General features: G+C 40.0%; 1 protein-coding gene across 4 annotated transcripts in view; it reads right to left on the bottom strand.

Annotated features, from left to right (window-relative positions):
- Positions 1 to 955: 955 nt before the first annotated feature.
- tncb (tenascin Cb) overlaps positions 956 to 25,524 on the bottom strand; it is a 55,831-nt gene continuing 31,262 nt past the window's right edge. The window contains exons 11-23 of one of the 4 annotated variants that reach the window (XM_076730225.1): positions 21,540 to 21,815; positions 17,618 to 17,890; positions 14,714 to 14,836; positions 12,830 to 12,973; positions 10,979 to 11,098; positions 10,400 to 10,543; positions 10,003 to 10,133; positions 9,770 to 9,902; positions 8,579 to 8,730; positions 7,369 to 7,465; positions 5,367 to 5,528; positions 4,230 to 4,393; positions 956 to 2,548 (exon numbers count right to left, since the gene is read on the bottom strand). In XM_076730225.1, the coding sequence (XP_076586340.1) occupies positions 2,438 to 2,548; positions 4,230 to 4,393; positions 5,367 to 5,528; positions 7,369 to 7,465; positions 8,579 to 8,730; positions 9,770 to 9,902; positions 10,003 to 10,133; positions 10,400 to 10,543; positions 10,979 to 11,098; positions 12,830 to 12,973; positions 14,714 to 14,836; positions 17,618 to 17,890; positions 21,540 to 21,815 (2,030 nt within the window). In that variant the 3' untranslated portion in view covers positions 956 to 2,437. The remainder of the gene's footprint in view (positions 2,549 to 4,229; positions 4,394 to 5,366; positions 5,529 to 7,368; positions 7,466 to 8,578; positions 8,731 to 9,769; positions 9,903 to 10,002; positions 10,134 to 10,399; positions 10,544 to 10,978; positions 11,099 to 12,829; positions 12,974 to 14,713; positions 14,837 to 17,617; positions 17,891 to 21,539; positions 21,816 to 25,524) is intronic. The other 3 variants (XM_076730228.1, XM_076730226.1, XM_076730229.1) reach the window with 3 other exon arrangements.

The following is a 25,524-nucleotide window of genomic DNA, read 5'->3' on the forward strand; positions in this document are numbered from 1 at the left end:
CCCCAGTGGTCATCCTCATCCTCATCAGTGCTGGAGGGGTTCAAATAGGCCGCATCATGATAAGATACAGATGTGTAAATTACACACACTGGTGTTTGTTAGTAATGGGTCGTACCGTGCCGACGCTTTGAAGCGTGTGTCCAGAAATCCCGGAAGTGTTTAGTGAAGCGCGTATCGCCGCTTGTGTCGTTTAGGGCTAAGGACGTCACTGGTGACGTTCGAAGCCTCGCTGGTTCAGGAATTGGTTTGACTATCGGCGCGATTCATGAACATATATATACCGCAATGGATCCGCTCACGTCGTGGGTTAGTGTTGGCGATTTGTTGGTTTGTGTGTGACATAGAGGTGCATTTTGCTGGAACCTGTGAGAAACAGAACGTTTTCCGTGTGGGAACATCTTGATCTGATCTCCCCCCAATAAAATAAGTACACTTTCAGTAACATTGTTACATGTGTTTTATGTTTGTTATGCAATGTACTATATTTTTCACTGTCTTTTCTTTTAATCCAAGGTGAAGTGTTTGTTGTGTGCTAAAGAATTTGGGTACAACAACAACACCTCATCCATGCCGAGGCATTTGCATGAAAATAATGAGGGGAATGTGGCTGGACCCAGTCCATATTTTGTTTCCGAATATAAATGAATATATTCAGTCTTAAGTGTAAAAATATAAACCTATAGTTTATAGGTTCCACTTCGAAGCGTTGGCATGGTACCACCCATCACTACCTATAATATAACTGGCTGTTTAACAGTCTTTGACCAGCAGGGGGGTTTGTTTGCACACGAAGCCTGGAGGAATGAACCTTTTTGTGAACCTTTTGGCTGGAAGGCTTCAAGGCTTCAAGAAGCTTCATCATCACTAGTTTTTGTCAGTATGGGGATTATTTAAGGAACGGAGACATAACATGAAAATATTGCTTATTCCCAACTAAATGTCACTACATGACAAATAGATATGGCCTTTTACTGTCACAACAATCAGGCAAAAAAACCCCCAAAACCTAGAAAGTAGACTTTGAGTCAAGATTTGTTGTGAGCTTTTCTGTATCACCAGCATCAACAAATCAAAGTCCTGAACATGTTCCTTTTAAACGAACTGTTTTATTGTAATACAGTTTAAAGAGAAAGACCTGTTGTTCACCCAGTTATAAACAAACAAAGCAATAAAAACAAACTTAATTTACACAAGAATTCTTTAGATGATCAGTGGTTTAGTATGCTGCTGTAGCAGGGGAGGGGGTGGGAGAGGGGGGTGGGAGGGTAGAAACAGTAACTAGTTCTCTAATTTTGTCCTGTTTCAACACTACTGTCATCAACATAAGTAACAAGATCTTGTCTCAAATGGATTGGCCTTTTGTCATTGTTTGAGTATCAACATCTTTTGTGTGAACAACATGACATTCTCTTCTTCCACATATATGCACTGTATTCACATTTTGCCAAAACAAAGAAAAAAATGTAATCACCGCATTTCATTATATATAGAGGAAGAGATTCTGTCTCAGATTTATATGAGAAACAAAACAAATCAAAACACAACTTTTCTCTGATTTTTAGCTTTTTAACACATTAAACTGTGGCTGTAGCATGATGCTTTCAGGGACTCACAAGATGAATTGAAACACTGCCACCCACATGGGCTGACATTGGACTTTTTTTTTTTTTTTTTTTTTTTTTTCATTTCCATTTCTATCACATCAGCTGTTGACATATACTGTGGGAGATGAGGGAACCTGAGGAGGACAAAGTGACACAGAGACAAGTTAAGTTGCACAAAGACAAACAAATGGCAAGTTAGATGGAGATAACTGACATCTGAGCAGTGCCATCTGAGGAATATCCTTTTTCAAATGTTCAAATCAGATGTATACATGTACAGTACTGTACAATGAATAAAATTCCTAGGAGAATCCAGTTGAGTTCTATCGGTTGTAGCAAAGAGGCCCTGAACCTAAACAAGACCACGTTGTACTATAAACAGCCTGTCTTTTCTGTAAAATCCTGAATATGACTTGGATGTGAAATAGGGAATTGTATTAATTACTGTACATAACACAAGCTGCACACTCGCCTCCCCACAAATGCTGCAACACAAGAGAAAGGATCGGAATCATGTGAGATGGAGTTGTTTTTGCTCTCTTTGGTGCATGAGTAGAATGTGTGTGGGCTTAAGTCCAGTTTGTAACATGCACATTGATTTCCACACTGGCAGCATTTCCACAACCATATCATGGAGGATGGGGTTATGGAGTTGAGGCTGATCTGTGAGCGAATGGGAGGAGGGAAGGTATGTTGGTTTTGCGTGGAGGCAGCAAGGCTCTCGGCAGTGGCTTTGGTTGCTGCAGGGTGTGTGGGTGTGGGAGTCAAAGTGGTTTATGGGAAGTCCAGACAGAGTAGTATCAGTGTTGTTGTTTTTGTTGGTGGTGGGTCATTTATGATCGTTTCCTCCTCCCCTCTAGGTTTCTAAAGTTGGATGGCCTGATCTTCATCTCAGCGAACTCGATTGAGTGTTCATGGCCTTTCCAGTGGAACCAGTTCACACCCTGGAGAGAAGGAGATGGACAAATGATGTTAGTCAAAATAGAAGTTGTAAAGAAGTAGTAAAGTGGAGATCCTTTGCCTTAGCTTGTTCCTGTCACAAATTCATATTACAGCCAAAGCAACCAACATGAACACCACTATCGGACAATTCAGGAAACTCCAAATTATGTCTTGTCTTGTCTGTCATATTATGTCCAGTGCCACTCACTGCATTTACATATGGTATTAAAATGCCATCTGTATCCACACATTGTCCAGGTAAGGAAAATGCATGTTAATGCAAGGTGTAAATGTGTCATGATCAAAATGTGATCCGGTCTGCTTGACCACATCTAGAGGTAGTCTGGCTTGCGTTTTGATCGGATCTTACATCTGTTTAAATGCAATCCATATTATGTACTCACATCCATACAACATTCAGATATTTGTCTTTAGCTAATGTAAAATATAGGTTGTGGCTCACAGTTAGCAAGCAAGAAGGCTGAAAGAGACACACCTCTAATTACTGATTATATGTCTATTCTATTCTGTTCCACTAAAGCACCAACAGATGCCTTATCAACAGTACTGTGTGAAAAAAGAAAGCAATGTGGATGAAAAATGAATTATATACAGCAAGAAATAACTGTATGTGTGACAATGTGCATTGCATTATCTGTGCAGTTGATCTGCTGTTAGAATGGCTTATAATTTATCCAGTCACAAAGATCCTACATAGCAGTACTGCAACACACCGGAACAAAGTGACAAATCTTTATTCAAAGAAATGAATAATTTAAAGTATTACATTTGCCAAATTTACAAGAGGGGACAAATAATTAAGAATTTGTTGTAGACAGCATTTCACAGAGTTTTCAGATCTCAATGAGGATACCAAGAATACATTAAAAATACCAGGTGTAAATGCAAAAGTAAGATCGGATGGGTTATTATCCAGAAAAAGTATCTGGACACAGATCCCAATTTTAATACCTGGTGTAAATCTTTTTGTAAAATTTTGTCCGATGAGATGACCTTTGTTGTTAGTTCTGGTTTTGTTATGAACACAGATCAGGGGGTGGCTGTGGCTCAGGAGGTAGGCCAATCAGGAGGTCGGTGGTTCGATCCCTGGCCTCGGCAGTCCACATGCCGAAGTATCCTTGGGCAAGATACTGAACCCCAAAACTGCCCCCAATGCTGTGCAATCGGTATGTCAATTCGCATGTACGTCACTTTGAATAAAAGCATGTGCCAAATAACTAATTGTAATTGTAAAGTAAATGCTGTAAGTAGAATGGTTTCTTGACTCTTCCATCAATTTAAATAACAATGAAATTAACCTGCTTCACAGCGGCAACATTGGAACTCTCCCAGTGACTGCTAGAACCCCATGAAAGGCGCTCAGAATTTTCTCAAGAACTTCTGTTAATCAGGTGGTCAGTTTGTTCGTTTATTAGTTAGTTGCCCAGAGGGCAGTACAGTGAAGGGTAAGTCTGATGGAACCCCATCAAAGACTAAACACTGTGATGGATCCTAACTGTAGGCCAATGAAAGTCCAAACTGGGAGAACCCTTCAAATACACCTGAACCCTCTTCAGGAATCCTGTAATACTCATTTTAAAGACTAATGGAACTCCATCAAGGACTCTCAGTGACCCCAGCAGCCCCAGTACCTGTACTTCAGGCTATGCAGTCATAGCATACCTTGCTGTGACTGTTATCTCCATATCGTCCCATGAGGTTGACACGGTGGCAGTTTTTATACCAAAATGCTCCTTTGTAGGACAGGGCACAGTTGGTTACAGCAATGTCGTTGTCATGGTCATAAGTGGAGAATGGACGACCGTGGTGGTAGGTCATAGAGTCACCTGCAAAGACACACAGCAAAGAGTGGACAAAATGAAGTGCGGTATAGTTTCTTTTAGGAACAGGTGAACCACTACATTTATGTAGTATCTGCAACAGCACAGTAGAAGAAACTATGCACTGGTCACTACGTGTGCAAAAAAGATTACATAACATATTCAAGTAACTTTTTTTTTATAACAAAATGAGAAAAATTATAAGAAAACTATTTATGAACTGTAATGATGAAAATCAATCATTATGTGATGAAAATGACTTCAGGAGGAAAACCTTATATAAAAAAAGAACCAAGCCCATCCAAATAAGAGACCTAAAATAAATTAAAATTATTTAAAAAAGTAAGTTAACAGTGCACTTCGGCTTCAGTTTACCATTTTATTTTCTTATAATGACACATTTGGTAAATACACTTTGCACAATGACGTCCATCTCCCAAAACAAGTTATGTATATAGTTCAAATATGATGCAAATATATGTGCATGAAAAGTGTTGATTATATATTTGTTTGTTGCGGTAAAAAAAGCAAATACCTCCCACACACACTTGGTGAATATTGCTTATTCTCTATCAAAGGAGGAGCATACCCTTCTTGTTCTGATGGACTTTCTGTGTTGTTGTTGTCACTTTAGGAACTTGGACACCTGAATTTTCAGCTTCCAGTTCACTCAGAGGAGTCTTGCTGTGACTACTGAAACAACACAGAGCCTTCCTACTGAGCAGTGTGTGGATATTTGTTTGTCTTTTGTGAAAATAATGATTAATGAGCACAGTCCAATAATGAAACCAACACTGACAGATTTCAGCCTGAATGCTTAAGATCTTAATAGCTGCAGGAGTTTTTCAAAAATATTTATATATGCCTAATGGGTTTGGGGCTGAGTGCCACAGTCAGCATAGGGAAGTCAAAAAGTATTGAGAGACAAACAAAAGTTTCATGTACATGTTTGGCTGCAGGCTACAGAAGTCAGCTTTACCTGCTGTTCCACTGTATCCTCCTACATGGACTTTGTAGCGAGTCCGAGGTTCAGAGACAGAGAACTTGTCGTACTGAGCGTAGGCTGTTTCTCCCTTATCTCGCAGGTCAACTCGCAGCTCGTACTGACCTCCAGCTGTGATCTTATGCAGATTAGAAAGACCTGAGGGAGAGAGGAGATTATATATATAAACTGGAATGTATAGCAATAATAACAATTCAGTGAAAGCTTTGACAAGATATGATTATCAGATAGTACATTAGTTTACATTTAAATAAGTAAAGATGTGTCATTAATAAGACCAAATGATATTTGAAGTCAGATATTTACTGTGTTCATGTAATTGTTAAATTCTCCAATGAAACATAACTTTATAATAATAATAACAATTATTAGAATTAAGTGAAGAGTCTGAAAAAATTGTCAAAATTGGTCCATGGATATGTGTTGATAAATTTTACAACGAATATGTAATCACACACTGGTTCAGGTAATTTTAACCGAAACTGGCTGACAAATGATTGTATCCTAAATCTTCCGAAAGGGGTGTGTGACAATCTGAATCTGTCACAGCTGACTGATAAACCAACCAGAGTTCATTTGAAGTATCTTTTTAAAATCAGCACTAATAAAGAGTTTTCGCGCTTGGCCTAAGTGAGCACTGTCCTCGAACCTGTGTTAGAAGTGCTAGACAGGAAAGTATCAAGCTCTAGAATTGATATGAAACGAAATTTAAAAAAAAAAGAAAATGAACAGGCTTTTTCAGTGACCTGACAATAGTATATATTGCACCACTGAAATACCAGATGACCTGGTATTGGAATAGTCGTGCAAATGGTTTCAGCACTAACTGTCTCATAGACGGCAATGTGCGATTTTGGGAAATGATGTTTTTTTATTTTTACCACTGTCAAGGGGGGTTCTACAAGGTTGGATATTGGGTCCTGTCTTATTTACAATTTATGTTAACACTCTCACATCCTCTACAACAAACTGTAATGCCCATCTTGATGTAGATGATACAGGGTGTATTGCTTTGATAATACTGCACACTCAGACAGTGAGAACATACAAGGATTTGAAACTCTGCAAGATACATTTCTTAATTTGAAATTAACACAAAACCTTACATTCAAATCTCACATTGACACACTTTTGACAAAAAATTGGAAATTTGTACAGAAGGAGATCTAATTTTCCTGTGTTCAGCAGAAAGTGGATAATTGAGGTTGTATTCGTGTCTGTTTTGTGATGACATGACCTACAGACATTCCTCTGTCTCCACTCTTGAACCCCAAGATTCAGTTAATCACTCTATCCTAAGGTTCACTACTGGTGACAGCTATTCTACTCATCGTTGCATCTTGTATGAAAAGGTCATCTCTAACAGTAAGATGTGACAAGAACTTTCTATTTATCTTTAAAATCCTGAATAGAAACATGCCATCATAGATCACTTTTCTTTTTAAACTGGTCCCATAGTAGTACTATATACATACATAGTAGTACTATATACATACTAGTCCCATAGTCATTTTTTCACTATCTAATGCCTGAAGTCCCACATGCAAACACTGAATTTGGGAAAGCTGCTTTTAGTTTATGTGCTGCACATACTGAGAATATTTTACACCATGTGTTAAAACTTCACACACTTGCAGCTGTAAGTCACTTTGAACCATGATAACAAACTGTTCCATCCTTGAATGTAACTGTTGTGTTGTAACTGTTGTAACTGTGTTGTGTTGTTTGTTTTCTCATTAATCATTTTTGTGTTTATCTGTTTTAACTCCATTGAAACTGAGAGCATGCCCTGAATGATTTTTCAAGGTTTTAAATAAAAAATGAATGAATGAAATGACATCACATCAGCAATAGATGACACTGAAAACACTGATACTGTTCATTTGTGTATATCACCTTAATTACCAATGAAACATATGACCATATCTTTAAGTGTTGGGCAATACTGTGTTACGCTCTGACATTTGCAAGACATTACCCAGCCAGAATTCATCATTCATGTCACCGAAGCCAGCAGTGTAATTCTTCCAGTTGCGGAAAAACTCTAGTCTACCACTCTGGCGTCTGAGGAAAACCTGCAAAAAGAAAAACAGCAGAAATGAATCATGATATTTTACTGATCACCAAACATTCCCATTAAGCCCATATGGGTTTTCAAAACAAAGTCTTGAAAAAAGCCAAAGAATCTTCATCAACAAGCCCAAATTTTCGTGAGAAATTGTATTTTTGAAACTGTTAGCCTGTCATACCTAATGTCTTCTCCCCTTAAAATAGGAAGCTTGGGGCGCTTCCATCAACTTCACATATTATATGTATATATTTTTAAAAAATCTTGACTGTGGTTGGTTATTGGTTTGATTAGTGGTTTACAGTCTAATAATGTGTGTTGGTATTGATGCCTGACGGTGGCTGATCTTGCTAATTATCAGCTAATTGTACTCAGTTTCTAACAGCAGTAAGCTATAAATGGTTGTCCTTTGTGTGCAAGTTTTTTTAACTGCTTTCCTAAACATGACATATTTGATGATGTTAATAGCGAATGATGAAACATGATAGCTCGGCATTCTCATTTCCCTTTTTTTTAACTTCCCTTTTATAGGTAATGTTAACATTTATTCACTCAGAAACAGCTAATATTTCTCTGTATAATATAATGACCTCCTCTTTCTGTCAGCTGCTGTGTGTCTGCAGCGTGTCTAGTGACCAGAGGAGAGTAGCCTCACCTTGAGAAGTTTCTTGTCCGTGTGTTTAATGTTAAAAGTGTTAAAAAAAAAATATTTGAAGTCATTTTGTGACTGCTCTTATGAAGTCAGGTGAGTGTCGAAACTTGTTCAGATTAATTCTGATCACCCTTAGCCCATTTACAGAAATAAATGATTAACTTACAATGAGTTGTTAAAAAAATCAAAAGTCAACCAGATAGCAGTTTATCAGGTTACAGTTTTAATAAACTTAATAAACTGTTTTAGTATACGCTGACTCTTAATCATTGATTGTATACTCTTATTTTTTTCTTCATAATACAAAATTAGCACGTATTTTTATTGCAGCATTGATTTTGGTCTTGGTGGCCTACAGTTCGGCCAAGACGTCCCAATAAATTTGTTCTATCAAAGGCCAAAGTGGCTTCGCCCTATAAATGGCTTAATTCCAGGCCTGACATATGTCCCTGTTAGCCAGTGACTTACAATCCATCCACCTCCATCAGTGCTCATGTCGCAGTAAGCCTGGATTGGCTGGCTCTCGTCTCCACCCAGATAGATGGTGTACAGACCTGATGAGGTGTCGCCATTCAGTAGGGCTTGGGAGCAGTCCCTGGGGTATCTGTACAGCACACCCGCTACACACACAAACACACACGTGGATGCGGACACGGATACACACATATACAAACACACACACACACACACACACACACACACACACACACAGTGTTTCTATCACTTCAGATGGCATTTTATAGACTTACATTTATTTTCTGGAGACTTCTCCTAATCATAACTATCACCACTACTTACCTAACCCTAATCCTTAATCCTAACCTTAACCTACACCTAACCTACCACCTATCTAAGTCTTCTCCCTAAAATTTAATGATTTACCTTATGGGGGCTTGTGTTTTGTCCCAATAGGAAAGCCTAATAGAAGACTGTGTAAACACTTTTATGTCCCCACAACATGAGTAAAACATGTGCACGCGCACACACACACACACACACATGCACACAACAATGTGATGAAATAATCAGCAAAGTGTACTAAACTGACTCTGTAATAAGGAATAGTGGATGGGACTATCTTTGCTATATTGCTAATGTGGATGTCTAGTTGACTCTAAGGGTTTTGTGAATCAAAGTACAATGCATAAAGGTGCAGGGGGAGTGGCAGATCACTTAAAGTATTTTTTCATTTTAGTCAATCAGGATAACATTGTAGGGAAATGAACACAGTCTCACTCACATCCACACCTGCTAGTTTCCAGTTAACCTAAAATACATGTCTTTAGACTGTGGGAGGAAACTGAACCACCTGGAGGAAATTGGCTCCCTCAACAGCATGAGACCTTCCTGATGTGATATGACAGTGCTACCAACTACTGACAACTACTACCAAAGTAGAGTTACCTATCAGAAAATAGGATAAATGCCTCCTCTCTGCTGTGCAAAGACAGAATCCTTAAAGTTTGCTAATCTTTCAGGATCCTGTTTTACAAAGTGCAGGAGTTTTGAATTTTAAATGAGGACATTTGCCAACAAATGTGTTAATAGTATTAAAAATACACCTAGTCAGATCTATGTAATACTTTTTGAGATGTCTTGCATCAGACACACAGCACACCAGGGCTAAAACCTGTCCAGTGTGTATATGAGTCCACTCACTGGTGGTGAAGACAGTAGTGATGACTCTGCTTCTCTTAGGACCAGCAATAGCCTGCAGCTTGACTGAATACTCTGTGGAGGCGCTGAGCTGAGCCATGTTATAGGAGACAGCAGTGGGACTTAGGACCACCTCCTGAAGGAGGAAACATGTTCAAACATTTTATTCTGGAACACATTTCGATGATCTACTGACCAGTTAGACCAGAATCTGAGGCACAGTGGTGTCGACCTACCCGCACAGTGCCGTCTGCAGATTCAAAGCTGAGAATGTATCCAGTGATGTCAGCACGAGGCGGCTTCCAGGTTAGCATGCCGTTCTCCGTTTGGATGTTACTGGCTGCCAGGTCTTGAGGGGCATCCACATCTAGAAACACAACAGCCTTTACAACAAGTTCATATTTTGCTCTGTGTCTCAACTTTTTGTGATGTCATTTATGTTTTAATTTACCCTTCATTCACATGAATGTAGTCATGCAATCATGCAGTAATCTTAATAACGTACAACAAACAACAATACTTTGCTATCTCAGATTGTGACATCATGCAGTTTTTGATTTAGTTTGAATCAGTAAAACTAAGAATTCACGTGTCATGAAAAAAGCAAAATAATGTTTAGAAAGGAGTGGTCACCAGTGGTAAACTCAGTTGTAGTGGCTGCACTCTTGGCCAAGTCCCTCACAGCATAGACCTTCACAGTGTAGTGTGTTGCTGGCGTCAGAGAGCTCATCTCAAACTCCACAACGTTCCCTGACACACGCTCCATCACTGGAGCCACTGGAACAACAGAAACAGGCCACCCTTAGGTTAGCACATCATGGAGGAAAAGAGGCTGATTGTATAAGAGGAAGCAAACATGACTTAGACTGATGTGTCGGACAAATATGACTATTTTATTTAAAACTGAATATTGTGAATTTAGTCCTGTTTGCTCATTCAAATATGATCCCTGGAGAAAACTTTTGGGAAACATCTTAGAAAACTTGATTTTCTTTGCACATCTGAACTAATTCCTTGCAGTAAGAAATAATTGTCATTAGTTCTTCATTGCTAAACAGTAATGATCATTATCATCATCATCATCATCATCATCATCATCATCACAATTTTTCAGCATCTTCATCATGATTCAACAACAGATAGTGGGAGAAGAACTGTTGTGTTGTCTCAGTGTTAAGATTGTGTGTACATGCATGCGTGTACACTAGATACCTGAGTCTGAACTATAGGTGATCACATAACCATCTACAGTAGCGATGGCAGGCTGCCAGAGCAGCAGAGCTTCAGTGTCTGTGATGTTGACTGCGGTCAGACCACGGGGCTTATCCAGAGCTGTACAACACACACACACACACACAGAGAGAGAGAGAGCGCTATTGTGTTGGAAGGAAGCAATACATCTCCACTTTTTTAAGCATGGTGCTGCTTGAATACAAATGACTGTAAATGTGTTTGTCTTAGTTGAATCAAATACTGACACCAAAATCACTTCTTTTCCATTAGTTTTTTTTTTTTTTTTTAATCTTATCAGTGCTACGGGTATTATTTGAATTGTTCTCCATGGTAAAGTACAATATGTAGGATTTTCCCGGAATCTGACCCAGGATACACGCACACTAATGATAACAGTAACAGGAAGTCAGTGCAGTAAATAGTGCGTTAGAGCAGCGGTCTACAACCGCCGGGTCACGGACCGGTACCGGAACAAAAAATATTTTATTGATCATCAGTCTGAAAGAAGTTTTATTTTGAAAATAAGGCGCATCCGCCTGTGCCTCTGTACACATGTCAAACCGGTCGTCTCGGTCACGTGATACGGTAGTTAAAAAAAAGTAAGCCCGTGAGCTCGCAAAAATTAGTAAAAAAACAAACGTATTTGGAGAGCTTCTTCGGAAAGGGGAAAATGCCAAACGATTAGACAGAAGAAAGGCCTACAACTGCCAAGAAAAAGAAAGTTGCATTTAAGAGACAATATCAGCAGTCCTACTTAAAATACGGGTTTATCGCTTCAGGTGATTCTCACGCACCAAGCCCGTTCTCGGTAATATGTGACGACAGGCTCTCAAATGAGGCAATGAAGCATTGTCGTAGAAGAGAAACAAGGGCAGGGCTCCAACTAATTACAAACAACTACATTCAGGTTAATGGTGAGTTGTATTTTTAGAAATTAGTTTTTATTCGTTTCTAATTATTGCTTTACGTGAAACCGGTCTGTGGCGCAAAAAAGGTTGGGGACCGCTGTTTTATAGCGTCAGGTCTGTCAGAATTGCAGATTATTTCTTCACAGACAGATGACCAACGAGCGGCGCTGGAAGATTTCCTCGGTGGAAACAACGTTTCGGCTCTTGACCCGACTGGTTTAGGAAAGAGCTTTGCTCTTTTACAACGTCATATGGTTCGTTGGTCTGATTGGTCGAAGTTAGACGTGATCGACAGATGGTTCATCAAATCATCTGCCACTTCCCCAACACTTTGCATAGATGACTGGCCAGGTCAGTTTTGCCCGTATTTATTAATTTTCATCGAAACTTGCTGTGCCCGGTGCGTTTGTAGGGGGGAGGACGGCAAGAGCCCAGCCAATAACAGTGCGCAGTTTAGGTCTGTAACTGCGTAAGAAGTTAAGTGCTAGTTAAGTGCCAGAGAGGAAACTACAACCATAGCAGACACAGTGACGAAAAACAGAAATATAACGAAGCCAAATGCGAAGACAACGTTCACCTATCTGCCGAATACGTACGTTAATCCATGTCCTCCAGCACTGATGCGCAATGGAGTGCTTTATTAGAACATAATTAGAACAATAAGCTTGACTCATAATATAAAAGAGTTATAATCACATTTGATTAAAAACGGTAGCAAAATAGAAATATAAAGTGAAATAAAATCATAAAAAAATACAGATATCAAAAATCTGGTGAGGTATGTGCATGAGGTGTCTGATTAAACAGTAGTTATACAATCAAGTTATGACAGTATCACAAGCTGCCTAAACCAAGTAAAATATACATTTGTATATCAAGCCTTAAGATAATGAATGTGTGTCATAGTGTTAGTTCTGCACACCTGTGGTGACACTGTCTGATCCAGGCTCACTCTCCCTTTGACCCTTGACAGCAATGACAGTGATCTCATAAGTGACCCCAGGGGTGAGGTTGGGCAGCACGGTCTGAGACTCCGAGCCGTCCACTGTCAGTGTTTTAGCATTTCCTGCAAGTAAAAACAACACATCATTTGGATGAATAAAGTTAAGATACTGGGGCCCTAACTGAAGTAGTACTTGCTTAGATGATGACGTTCTATCAAATTTCACAGTCTAACCTCACGATTTCACCGCCACTCTCCAGAATCTGCAGAAGAATGTTTCTCCATATGATATTTTTTTTTGCAAGTCGATTACAGTCAGCTGAGACAATACAAATGTAATGGTTTTGGATTTTAGTTTAGTTATTTCTTGTTTTATGCTGAAGGTTCACTCTCCGCATGTGTCACGTTTTGTTTCATTTCCTGTGATTGTGTGCTTTCTTGTGTCACTTGTGTTTCATTTGACAATTTGCCTCCTGTGTATGTTGTCAACATGTTTTCCCTCTTTCAGTTGCCAGGTAGTCTGCATTTGTTGCTTCTGTTCTTCGCCGGTATTGCCGCCTGTGTTCCTCTTGTCGTTGTGGTTGGTTCAGTTCTACTGAGTTACTTGGGTTTGCCTGAGCCTGCTTCCTCAGTTTTGTTGCCTGCCTGTTTTGTTCACTTGTATCATCTTCATTTTATTGAAGCTCATTTTTGTTTGTTCAACCTGCCTTCTGTATTAGAGTTCAATCCATTGTTTTACTGTACCCTACTTACACAAGTGTAAATAAAATGTTTTGAATATTACAATGGATTTCCTATTTATGGTTGTTTTAACCATTTGTGTTACCAACACACATATGTAGGCCTGCAGAATGTTTTTCATAGCAAAACATCCAGGATATCAGAACCCAGGTGGGGTTCTGGTATCCTCCAAGCAGAGACTCTTGAAACCCATTCTAAAATGAAATATCATTGAATTAACCATAAAAATAAATGTGAAATTGATTATGAATTCATAATTTGTTGCATGAGAAATATGTGTTATATTGAAAGGATTGTGTTAACATCATAAAATGTCACATTAATGTCTTTAGTGACTGTCTTTTCATGTCATTGTCCAGTGTTTTCCACATCTGCAAATAAACTTCTAATATGATGACTCTAGTGTCTTCAAAAAAATGTTCATAAAAGTGTTCTGGGTGAAATTGAAATCGTTAAACAGTAAATTTCCATGACACTAGACACTGGCCCTGAAAGGCTAAATGATGTTACTTGGTGATATCTATTCCTATCATGTGCAGCAGTCATAAGATAATGGTAGCAATTAACTTATTTTCATCAAATGGAAAAATGTTCATGATTATTTGGGTTTTTTGGTTGTTTTGCATTATGTTACGATATTTATTTTCATTTTCTCTAGACCTCTTAGCCTTCATCACTATAAATACCTGTCCTGTCACTAGGGGGCAGAATCAGTCTATCATTGAAGAAAAGCATTTGCACTGCAGATGGTGGAGCATTGAGGTGGTTGGTAGGCAATAACAGGGCAGTGAGAATGTCCATACTAGCTATAAAGTCATTCAATACCTGCAATATATACCTATGATTTCACATACAATTTCATTATCAGCTTATTGGAAGAAGTCCTAGCATTTAATTGGAAAAACAAATTTTCTTGATGTTGTTTAGGGTAAAACTACTAGAGTGCCAAGCTTTATTTTGGTATTTTGGAAAAGCTTAGGTTTTTTTTTTGTTTTTGTTTTTTTTTTTTTCAGTTCAGTCAGTTTATGGGTATTTTGCTGAATCAAGTTCTGCAAATATGTGAATGATGAGAGACATTCCTGTTTTCATTCATGAATGAATGTCACACAAAAGGCCACTGACCTCCATGAGCAGGCACATAAGTGACCCTGTAGCTGTCCACCCGAGCTCTTGGAACCACCCAGTGAACGGTGGCAGATGTATCAGTGACATCAGAGAGGCGGATGCCCTTGGGTGAACCCAGGTCTGGCACAACAAAGATGGGAACAATGGAATGGAACAGAAGGTTTAGTCAATATATACAGCTTTCTGGACTGTATGGGTGTCATTGAACATCAATGAATGAACAAATCGACATAAACTACAGAGTTTTTTCTGCTTTTGAATTAAGCAGCAGACAAGAAAAGACACATGTAGCCAGAGCAGATCCACCACTGAAAGGTGCTTGTTTTAGAGCAGAGTGAAAGAGAGAGTGTGTAAAAGAGAGCGAGGTAGACAGACAAAGGGGGCCTGGGGAGGCCTGGGACCCTTCCCAGTGAACAGTGAGCCATAGTATCTTGCGTGACAGACCTGAGGAGATTAACTTGCCCCCATTTCATGGCAACACAAAAGTGAAACATGCGCCACGCAACACAAGAGTAGAGCCTTACCCCCAGGGAGGAGAGGGGACATAGATAACTGGCCACCCCCACCCCCACACACACTCTACAAAGAGCAACTCCAACACATGGGGTTAGGCAGTCAAAGACAACATTTGGGAGGACAACTGGACAAAGATGACACAATGAAAGGAGGAGACTAAATAACTGAGTAAATGTCCTGAGTAGGGGTTGACTGATACAAGATTTCAAGGCCTTTTCTGATAGTTCTGGGTTGACACTGCAATGATGATATGCCAGTTTTGTGCAGATATTCAGCACCTTCAAATTAGACAATTTTTAACCCATAATTATATTCACTAAACGATTAATAAACAACTGAAACAGCATTTAGACCTTCAAAGTATGCTAAATCTTCCATTAAAACCAGGTCAGTGCTACGGTAAAAATGCGTTATCTGTATAGTTGCTTCATATCCATAATATCAGACTATATAAGACCTATTTTTGATAGAGGATTGATCAGTAAACCCACTGTCAGCCTACTTCTGATCTAGCAGCAGTCTGGAGCCCTAATGTCAGGAGCCATGTGAGAGTGTGTTTTTGCATACTGCTGTAAACCTGGGTTGTGAAGACCAGCTGTGATTGTGCTGTGATGTGGATTAATATATAGAGACAATGACAGTTTTGTCAAATTGTAGCATTAAAGGGTATTTGGGCTCTATTTTTATATATTTTAGGGTTTAAATGACAACAGGTACAAAAACCTTTGGAGTTGGTCCAGTAGATCGCTTCAGCTGTCAGCTGCGAATTGAGCTGCAATGGCTGCAACGTAATCATCGGGGAAAACATGCTCATCAAAGTATGTCCACTGAAAGTGCTTGTTTTTGCAACTGAAAATCTGAGCCGATCTATGTTAAAAATAAGCACTCAGTGTTTATTTTTGCCACTGACAGGCTCACATTGTGATCCTAAGTGTCTGACAACATCATGGAGTAAGATCCTTTTTGTTTAACCAGTAACAGCCATTTTATACATGTGTTTTGAATCCAATCTAACCCTTTAAAACACCTAAGTCACACAAAAACACACACAAAGACCTGCTTTACGCCTTACATTGAAATGTGTTTGAGGTGATTAGATTGCAATCGGATAGTGCATTGAGGGTAGATTGTGATCGGATCGGCCAAACAACCTCTGGAGGTGGTCAGGGATGCATTGAGACCACATTGAACACAAATGTAAATGTAATTGTGTTTTCAATCCACATGCAACAACTACATGGGCAGAAATAAAACCTGTTACTAGGTACCAAACCACAAACAAGTTCTCAAACTGTATGGCCAAGCACAAGTGTATGTCTCTGCTAGATAACACCAGTCTTCTGCAAATAAAATCAAAAGTTTGATGGTGCATACATAGGTTTGACATGCAGTCTTCATCCATGAAGGTCTCTATCACTATCCCCTTCCAACAGTCTTGACTTCGTTCCCACATACAGAGCATCCTCTGGACAGTGGTGGCACTGACCACAGCTGCAATAAAAGCAGCTGCATAAAACAACATTGTCCTTTTATTTTATCTTCAGCATTCCAGCCATTGAAGATGGCTTTTTGCCCACTTCGAAAAAGGCAATGAATAGCCCTAACAATAGCGCAGCTTCACAGAGGGCTGCTATCTTTTTGTTTGTTGTTTTTGGATCTGATCTGAATCAGATCTCAGTTTGGACAATGGAGTCACATATTAATACCAGATGTAAAGGTAATCAAGTTAAATCATATATAGATACAATCTGGATATGAGACACATTTAAAGTGTGAAGAGGGTCAATAAAGCAATCAAAGCACTAGTAGACCAGCAACTCCTGTCTTCTATGAGGTAAAAATACTATTTTTGTCAAAGGAGTTTGGTGGCTTTAAAGAGAGCGCTATAATGGCTTCAGTTCCCCATAGTAAAAGGCTGTCTCACAAAGTCTGTTTCTGTCGTGATCCTTTCCATGATGTTGTCAGGCACTTAGAATAACAATCTGAACCTGTCAGTGGCAAAACAAGAACTTTTAGTGGGTGTACTTTGATGGGTGCATTTACCCCAAAGCAGTCATTACAGCCTGTTTTTTGCGGCTGAGGCGATGTACTGGACCAATTCCAAAACTTTTTGTACCTATAAGTCATTTAGACCACAAAATATGTAAAAAATACCAGAATTACCCTTTAAGTGCCTCTTGTTATCAGATTAGTTGACAAACAGATTTGCAATATAAAAAAACAAATGCCAGAACACAGGTGTTAATTACCATGTTTTCATGCTGTTACCATAAAAGACGATACTAACAAGATATGACATCATTCCACACTGACTATGTTGATGAGACCAGTGCAGAGTTTGAGTTCACAGGTCTGATTTTTCATTTCCGTCCTTTCACCATGTACCTGTTCTCACCCTCTCCAGTACAGACTTGGACCGTCTTCCCACAATGAGCCCAAAAATTTCGACATTGTACTCTGTGTCCTCTGTGAGATCTGTGATGGCTGTGCTTCGTTCCTCGCCACCCAGTACCAGCTCTCTTGGTTTGCCTGGACCCTCAGCCTGGCTGACCATTATGACAAAGGTGTCCAAGGCATCCTCTTCAGCTGTCCAGGCCAGCCTAAAGCTCTCAGGGGTGACATCAGAGACTAGGAGAGCCTGCACCTCTGGTTCGGCCTCTGAGTGACAGGGGAAAGTCAGTTTTCCTCCTCTGTGGGACTTAAGAGTGCTTTGACATTTGAGAAACATGGCAGCAAAAGAGTGTATCAGTCTTTGTGCAAATGCCAGCATTAGTTAAATGGAAGCTCAGCATCAGCCAACAAATAAACAGCTTGAGTTTGCAAAGTGGAACGAGAAGAGTTTTACTGAGAACTGGTGAAAAACAGATGGAAAAAATGAATTTCAGGAAACAGTGGTTAGGTACTTTCGCCGGATGTGTCCAGTTGCATTCTTTTTTGGATTAGTTAACTGGACCTACTAATACAAGCTATTGTGATTAGTAAGATGAAAACTGATTATATCAAGATTGTGACTGTGAATTCATTTTGCAGGAATTCTTAGTAGTATTAGTATTAGTATTAGTCTGGCCTAGGGCAGCCACATTTTATTCAAAACTAAGCTCTGAATGTGGTATAATTAAATAAATAAGTAACTGTTGCAGCTACATGGATCTGTTTTAATTAAAAAATCAATTAGTGTAGAGCAACAGATCATGCCTTGCACTCCAGCAGGGGGCATTTCTATGTCTGTCTAATTCACTGCATACTCAGGAAGGCTATTCTTCACTAACACAAAAAATAGAAAACTAGCAAGTTAACAGATTATCATTACACCACACTAGAAAGTGGGATTGCAAAATTAGTCCACACGTCTTTGATAAATTTTTGGTTCTAAAAGATCTACTTTGGTACTCACAGAGCTAGTAGCTGCATTATTGTAGCTTACAAGCTAACTGCTAACCAGCTGGGCAAGTGCTAGTCAGTCACAATAGCTCTCTGAGCTTCTGTCAATTTTCACTGTTCTAAGCCATTTTCTCCTCCTAGGCATTGTGTATTTTATTTAAGTTATTCAAGAAAGGAGGAGCCTCAAGGTACAAGAGCTTGCTCACGCATTACTTCACTCAGAACACACTCAAAATTCCACTGTGAAATATTAACATTTTATATGCCGGTGTGTCCAGACCTGATTTCTGTCACAAAATGTGCAACAGGCTATGTGGATTTGAGAGAATTCACAATTAAATGTATCACATGATTCTTCAAATTAATTCAACCTTAATTTTTTTGAAAACGTGATAGCCCTGGTCTGACCCATCTTGTGCTAGGGTAGGGTTAGGGTTAGGGAGATTTCAAAGTAAAGAGGCTTTGTCAAACAACAGCTGCTTCTGTAAGAATAGTTCTTAAATATAGTACAGTGCAGACATAACTATGTGCATAAAGATGGGAGTGCGTGCATGTGGTGCTGTAAAAGCTGGCAGTAAAGCAGTCATTAGCAGCAGCTAATAATGGCACAGATAGAGGCTGAGAGAGCAAGAGTCTACAGCTGCTGGAGAAAAAAGCTCTCTTTCTCTGGAGGATGAGTCTGCTGAAGCTAATTAGCTAGAGAAACTTCCGGTAGCAGCACAGATGGATTCATGGACGAGACAGAGCTTTTAAAGCAGCCTAGATAGAAGCAGATATAAGTGGGCTCAGGAAATCCTCAATAGCCACTGCTCATTAAAATACTACACCAAATGTGAGGGTCTCAGGGGTCCTTGAACTAGCCTGGAACCCCTTTTTTATTGTGAGGGAAAATGCATTGAGGCATTTGTTGTGAGAAGAAACGGTGGAAATGAGAAGCAGAGCAGACAAATCCCAGGGAGCTGTCACTCTTCATTAGCCGCCGGGCAGCTTTAGCTGGTCAGTGGAAGAGAGGGAGGGCCACATCCATCAGCTAACATGTGCTAGCTTGCCACTGATTTCACCCTCCCACCACCACCCCTCTATCCAATATCCGTACCCCCCTCCCCCCCAAAACCCCCAAGACCTGAGGGAACACAATCCCCACTCACAAAAGGGAGCCTGTTATTGGAGGAGCTATGTGCCGGCACCATGCTAACCTGTTGAAAAGGGGGTCTGCAAGTAGAAGCCCAGAGCTGGTTCCAGTATAGCCTGATAACTTACAGGAGCAGTTTGTAGTCATATGAATTGCAACTGAGTTGGGCTTCTTCTGAGCTCTGTCCACATCTCTTTGTGTTTCCATCCGTCAATTGTTGTATAAAACTCCCTCTCCGCGAATCAAAGTTTCCTCACTCCCTTTTCAGAGTAGGACTTTATTTTCCCAATGACATCTTTCTCCAGTAGACCAATGATGACCACCGTGCATAACATAATCAAATTAGTCAGCGCTTGCATTCACAACTTGGAATGTTTTATGGATTAAGTAATGCTAATGAAAAATGTTAAGATGGTTTCACCAGCCATTAGCATTCAGACAATGGGTAGTGTTGAGCTCATGCCATATTCTGCGTGGCCCCAGAAGCCCCTGGCACCCCAGCACCAGAGCCCAGGGGCAATGGCAGCATGAGAATGAAGACCAGTCCAAGCTTGGGAGAACTGGGGATGCATACAGACGAGAGGCCTCACACAAAGTGACAAAAGCGCCTCAGGGTTTTTTTTTTGTCCTCTGTCAGTCCTCCCATCTTTCTTCCACTTGACTGATCCTCATCAGCGAAATGCTGAATGATAACGCCGGAATAGATGCTGACAACAAAATTGTGAACCAATCCGAAACCGGATATTTTTGACCTTCTAGTTTAATCAAAATAGTTTTGTAAGGTCACAGTGAGGATGTTAGTCCCCAAAAGGTATTTTGTTTTGGTTATACTGTATTATACTGTATTATACTGCTCAGAGGCCATTACAAGGTATCATAAGCAGATTTTGGTTCAAGTGTTTACAGCCCACTTACTGTAATTCACAGCATGTTAATCACTGATAATGACTGTGATTAGTATAGTGGGTGGGGGACCAGTGCACCTGTTGTGGCCCAGTTATACAGCACACTGACCATTTTATGTGTTTCTGCCTGTTCACATAACAGTCCATGTGCTGTTTCAGGCCAGACTTGCACCAATAGGCAGACTGACAGCTTGAAGGTAGATGAAATGCGTATCTGCGGCTGGGCTAATATAGACTGAATGGGTTTTGTGTGGGTGCCACCACGGAGTGTTAGCCCATTTCACAATCCCTGCATCAAAGGAAGGGATACATGCATGATGGATAGCTGATGAGGGGTGTTGTTTGGGGATTTGTGTTGTGCACGCCATCTGAATGACAAGGAGATTTTGTTTACACTGTGAAGAAAAACTTCCACCACAGTGTTTGATAGGTAGACTGTCTGTATCCTGTATATACCTCTTTTCAAATGTAGTTCCAATGCAGGTTTCAGCCACAAAGATTTGTCGAATTAAGGCCTAATTATTCTGCTTCCAATGATTGTGCTTTCACTTTTGCTGGATAACTTTTTTCTAGAATATTCTTGACAGTGGCAGATTTATTACTTATTAAGAGTGACATTTTTTGAACGGTATTGGAAAATGGACAGTGAAAATTTCTGTCTGACAATATACAAACACAAACAAGTGCTACTATAACACCTATCAGAGTCAATGTAACACTTAAAGACAGTGCTAAACTGCCACACCAGTGCCTGATGAATAGACAAACATCATTTGTAACTGCCATGTAGAAAGCCCACATGGAAAAACACTGGTTAATTCTCTGTGTTCAGCAGTAGAAGAAGGAAGAACAGGAAAGAGCGAGGCCCCAGCATCTACGATGTTGATACCTGTGATGGTGTCAGCAAAGACAGGATCTAAGAGGCTCCCTCTGTACAACCCATACAGATTGGCCCTATACCAGGTGATGGGGGAGAGGCCAGAGATGGCGAGGCTGCGAGCATCGGCAGGCACCGTGTGGTTTTGCCACTCAGCGCCAGTCTCTGCATCGGTCACCTCAATCAAAAAGGCCTGGAAGGCCCCATCCTCAGCAGACCAGGATAGGAGGAAGCTGTCCCATGATATGTCGCTGATGGTGACATTGGTCACCATGGGCCTCTCCTCCTCTGGGTGATGACAAACACATCAACATAGAGTTACAGGACTGGAACAGACATGTAGAATGAAGGCCAAAGGTTAGACCGATACAGGTTTTTCAAAGCCGATCCTGGAAATTTTTGGACTGAAATTGAACTGACCAGCAATAGACAGCAGCATTAAAAAAATGCAGAATTGCCTCCATATATTGGTCCAACCTTACAATACACAAATACAAATCCAGACAATTCTGGCTTCTATTTGAACCTTTCTTGTTGACAACAAAGTACATTGGGACACATATAAGATAAACAAGACTGAGCTTCGGGTCAACAATTCCTCCTTAAAAATATCAGTTACAAATAAGTGAGTGACATTGCTGATCTGTCATTTGTATTCCAATCATTTCATTTCGCTGTCAAAAGAAAAGAGTGGAAATAGTCCTATATTTCCACTACAAAGAGGATGAAAAAGCCTCATTATCGACAGTTGCCTATAGCCATCTCCTTTAAACCATGTAAGTGGGAAGACTTAAAGATAGAAAGCAGTAGGCAGCCATGCTGATGCAGCTAGTAACCATTAATGGCTGTGAATGAGCCATTAACATTTGAAGGTGCAGCGTAGCCCAGCCAGAATGGCAGAGGTATGGCGTCCACTTCAGCCCTACAGGGAGGCCATGCAGAGCCACATGTAGCAGCCTGTAATTGCAGACCATTGAGTGTGCAAGCATTCAGAGAGGTAATTAGAAAGAGACAGAGATAGATGGCACAGGTAAACATCAAGGCTCTAATTATCCTCTTTTCACTGTGGCAGAGTGGAGTGCAAATGGGATGGTAGACAATAGCAGTGTGGGATGGGGGTGGCTTTCCTGGAAGCACCTGATCATGGCTTATGAGAGCTCACATGGACAAGGAAGATGCAGTTACTGTATGATGTGCCTGATGAGCTCCTGGCTCTGCAGTGTGGGAAGGACTTGAGTCAGCATTGTGTTCATAGCTGCAAATTCTTCACCCGAGGCTGCAACAGTAATGTAGTTGTATGGATAGGAATGAAGTGTTAATTAATGTATTTCTCAACAACTATAACTCCTCATGTGGGCACCCATATGTAGAGAGTGCTATATAAATAGATAATGACTGACAATGTAACAAAACATTGCAAAAATAGAGAATTTATAATTGCTCACAAATACTGTATAGTCACAAACATTTACAATGACCGTATAGCTATATTACTGTATGTTATAAACATAATTACATGTTTGTATGCTATTTAAGATGCTTGAAATGCTGTTGTCAAATTTTCAAAATGTCCTGTTTTAACATTGTGAACACCACAAACAAAATTCAATTCCTCTCCATTGTACATTGTCCAAGTGAAGGCAGAAATCTTGGAATTTTTCTTCTCTATTTTTGTATTTTAAATGCACCTACCCTTAAAGCCCAGCTTCAGTTCTGGCAGTCATGCATCACATGCAGTTGAAGATGTGTGTCATGATCAAAATCAAATCAAATCAAATGGTTCCTGAGATATCACCCTTTCAATCTGATATCTGCCATTTGATACACATGCATTCATATAATACTACAGTGTATTCATTTTTGAAGACTAGAATCAAGCTTGTAACCAAGGCGATGTTTGTGCTGTAATACACTACTGCACAGACAATGCCAGTGCATGCAGAGGGATAATGTTGGTTTTTTCATGCTTTATGTTCTGTTCTTCAAGATCAAATCAGATGCTCATGCACTATTGTCATATGAAGAAAGACACACCAATATAATGGCAAAAATGATGGCAATATATAAATTGACTGTTACATTTCAAGTTGTCATGGCTTTTCAAGACAGCACTGTTTATTTTTTTTTTTGTGCAGGTGATCAAACATACAACATATGTACTGGACAGCTAATATTAGTTTAATGCTGCTATTTCAAAAATGTAATGTGCAATGGCAGTCAAACATGTTTGTTCAACTTTCTCATTTGTACAAATACGGGCATTAATACCTGGGTCTACTGCTGAAGCTATTTTCATGTTGTCATTGTTCCCTGAGTGTAACTCTACCAGTCTGATTCTCTTCCATTCAGCTGATTTAAATTATGATAATCTGGGTTTTTGTCTCCTGATTTCCCTGTTTCAATTACATCAATTTGTTACTACATCTTTGATCCTGCTTCTAAAAGTATCTTGATTTTTGGAAGCACATTTTGGCTTGGTACTGATTTTCATGTGCATAAGAAGCTCGAAAACAAATTTGTGTAATCCTTTTGATGATTGCCAGGCACAAGTTGAACCCCCAACCTCCATCAAAACCTTGTATCACCTCTCTCCACCCCTCCTCCCTCAAATCTCTCCTGTAAATCGAATGCGATCTGTGTTTGCATTACGTGTCTAGAGATGATAAAGGCTGCAGATCGGCCAGGCTGTGGATTAGAGAGCTGCTGATTTTGGAGACAATGTTTTAACAGGAGTCCCAGCATGTGGCCTTTTATCTAACAGACCCACAGTTCATCGTGGTCAAATCACACAAAACCAGAGGGGAGTGGTGCTCACGGCAACAATTATCACATGAATGAAAATTGTGCAGGGCACACACATGTCCATTGAAAACCACAGCCTCTCTCTCTCTCTCTCTCTCTCTCTCTCACACACACACACACATACACACTTACACACACACGCTTCAGTTTCACTCTTTATCAGTCTTTTTAGCTACTGAGTCTCTCAGTCATTTGCCACACATGACCATACAGACCAGTAGATATAAACAGTAGACACATGCACGTGTGCACTCAACCACCCACATTCACACCCACACACACACACACACACACACACACACACACACACACACACACACATACACCACACACATAGAAGTCTGTGCTCTGTTCTTCTTGGCAACATGCAATCCAGAAAATGCAACAAAAGACAGTTATTGCTCATCATATCACTTTTTGCCCATAGCCATGCAATGCGTGGTCATTGCATAACTGGAAGATTTACTTGTTTTGCTTACTACGTGAAATATTTAGCTTGGAGGCACCCTGACTGCTGCCCAAAAAAAATGGCACAATCATCCCATTTGTCTTTTCGTGTTTTGGTAAAAAAAAAAAAAAAAAAAAAATCAGGGAAAAAGAAAAATCCCACATGCTATAAATGAGCCTCGGGTGTGGGGTGTGTGTGTGTGTGTGGGGGGGGGGGGGGGACAGAGTGACTTACATTGAGAAGCTAACAATGAATTCAATTCATTGCCTCGGTTTGGCTGCAGTACTGAAGGACAAAAAATGAACCTGTGGTTAATGAGAACTTCTCTTATGCTCTAACCCTACACCACCAGCTAGGAACCTCATGGAAACAGTGGGCTACATTCAGAGGAGACTCTCAGACACATTTTACAGATACTGAATACCCTGCATGCTGAGTCTCAGCCCAGCTACTGACATTGTCAGGCAAAAGGCAAAACCTTATTACCTCAATGCTTTATTTTTAGAGGTCCGCTCACCCAAAGCATAAAAAAACTCACTTACCTCTAGCAGTATTTAGTTCTGCAGATAGTTTTGTTTTCATCTGCCTAGATTATGAGCTATTTTTACATGAGATTCTCCTTCCAGGTGTTACTCTAGACAATCCACAGAACACACACTCAATAATTCACACAGGGACTGTTTCTTAAATTGAAAGTAGTTCCACTCAAAACTGTGTGAGGCACGTACTTTGGCATAGAATAACTGG

This window comes from Chaetodon auriga, chromosome 5, assembly GCF_051107435.1.
Source record: "Chaetodon auriga isolate fChaAug3 chromosome 5, fChaAug3.hap1, whole genome shotgun sequence".
Classification (NCBI taxonomy): Eukaryota; Metazoa; Chordata; class Actinopteri; order Chaetodontiformes; family Chaetodontidae; genus Chaetodon; species Chaetodon auriga.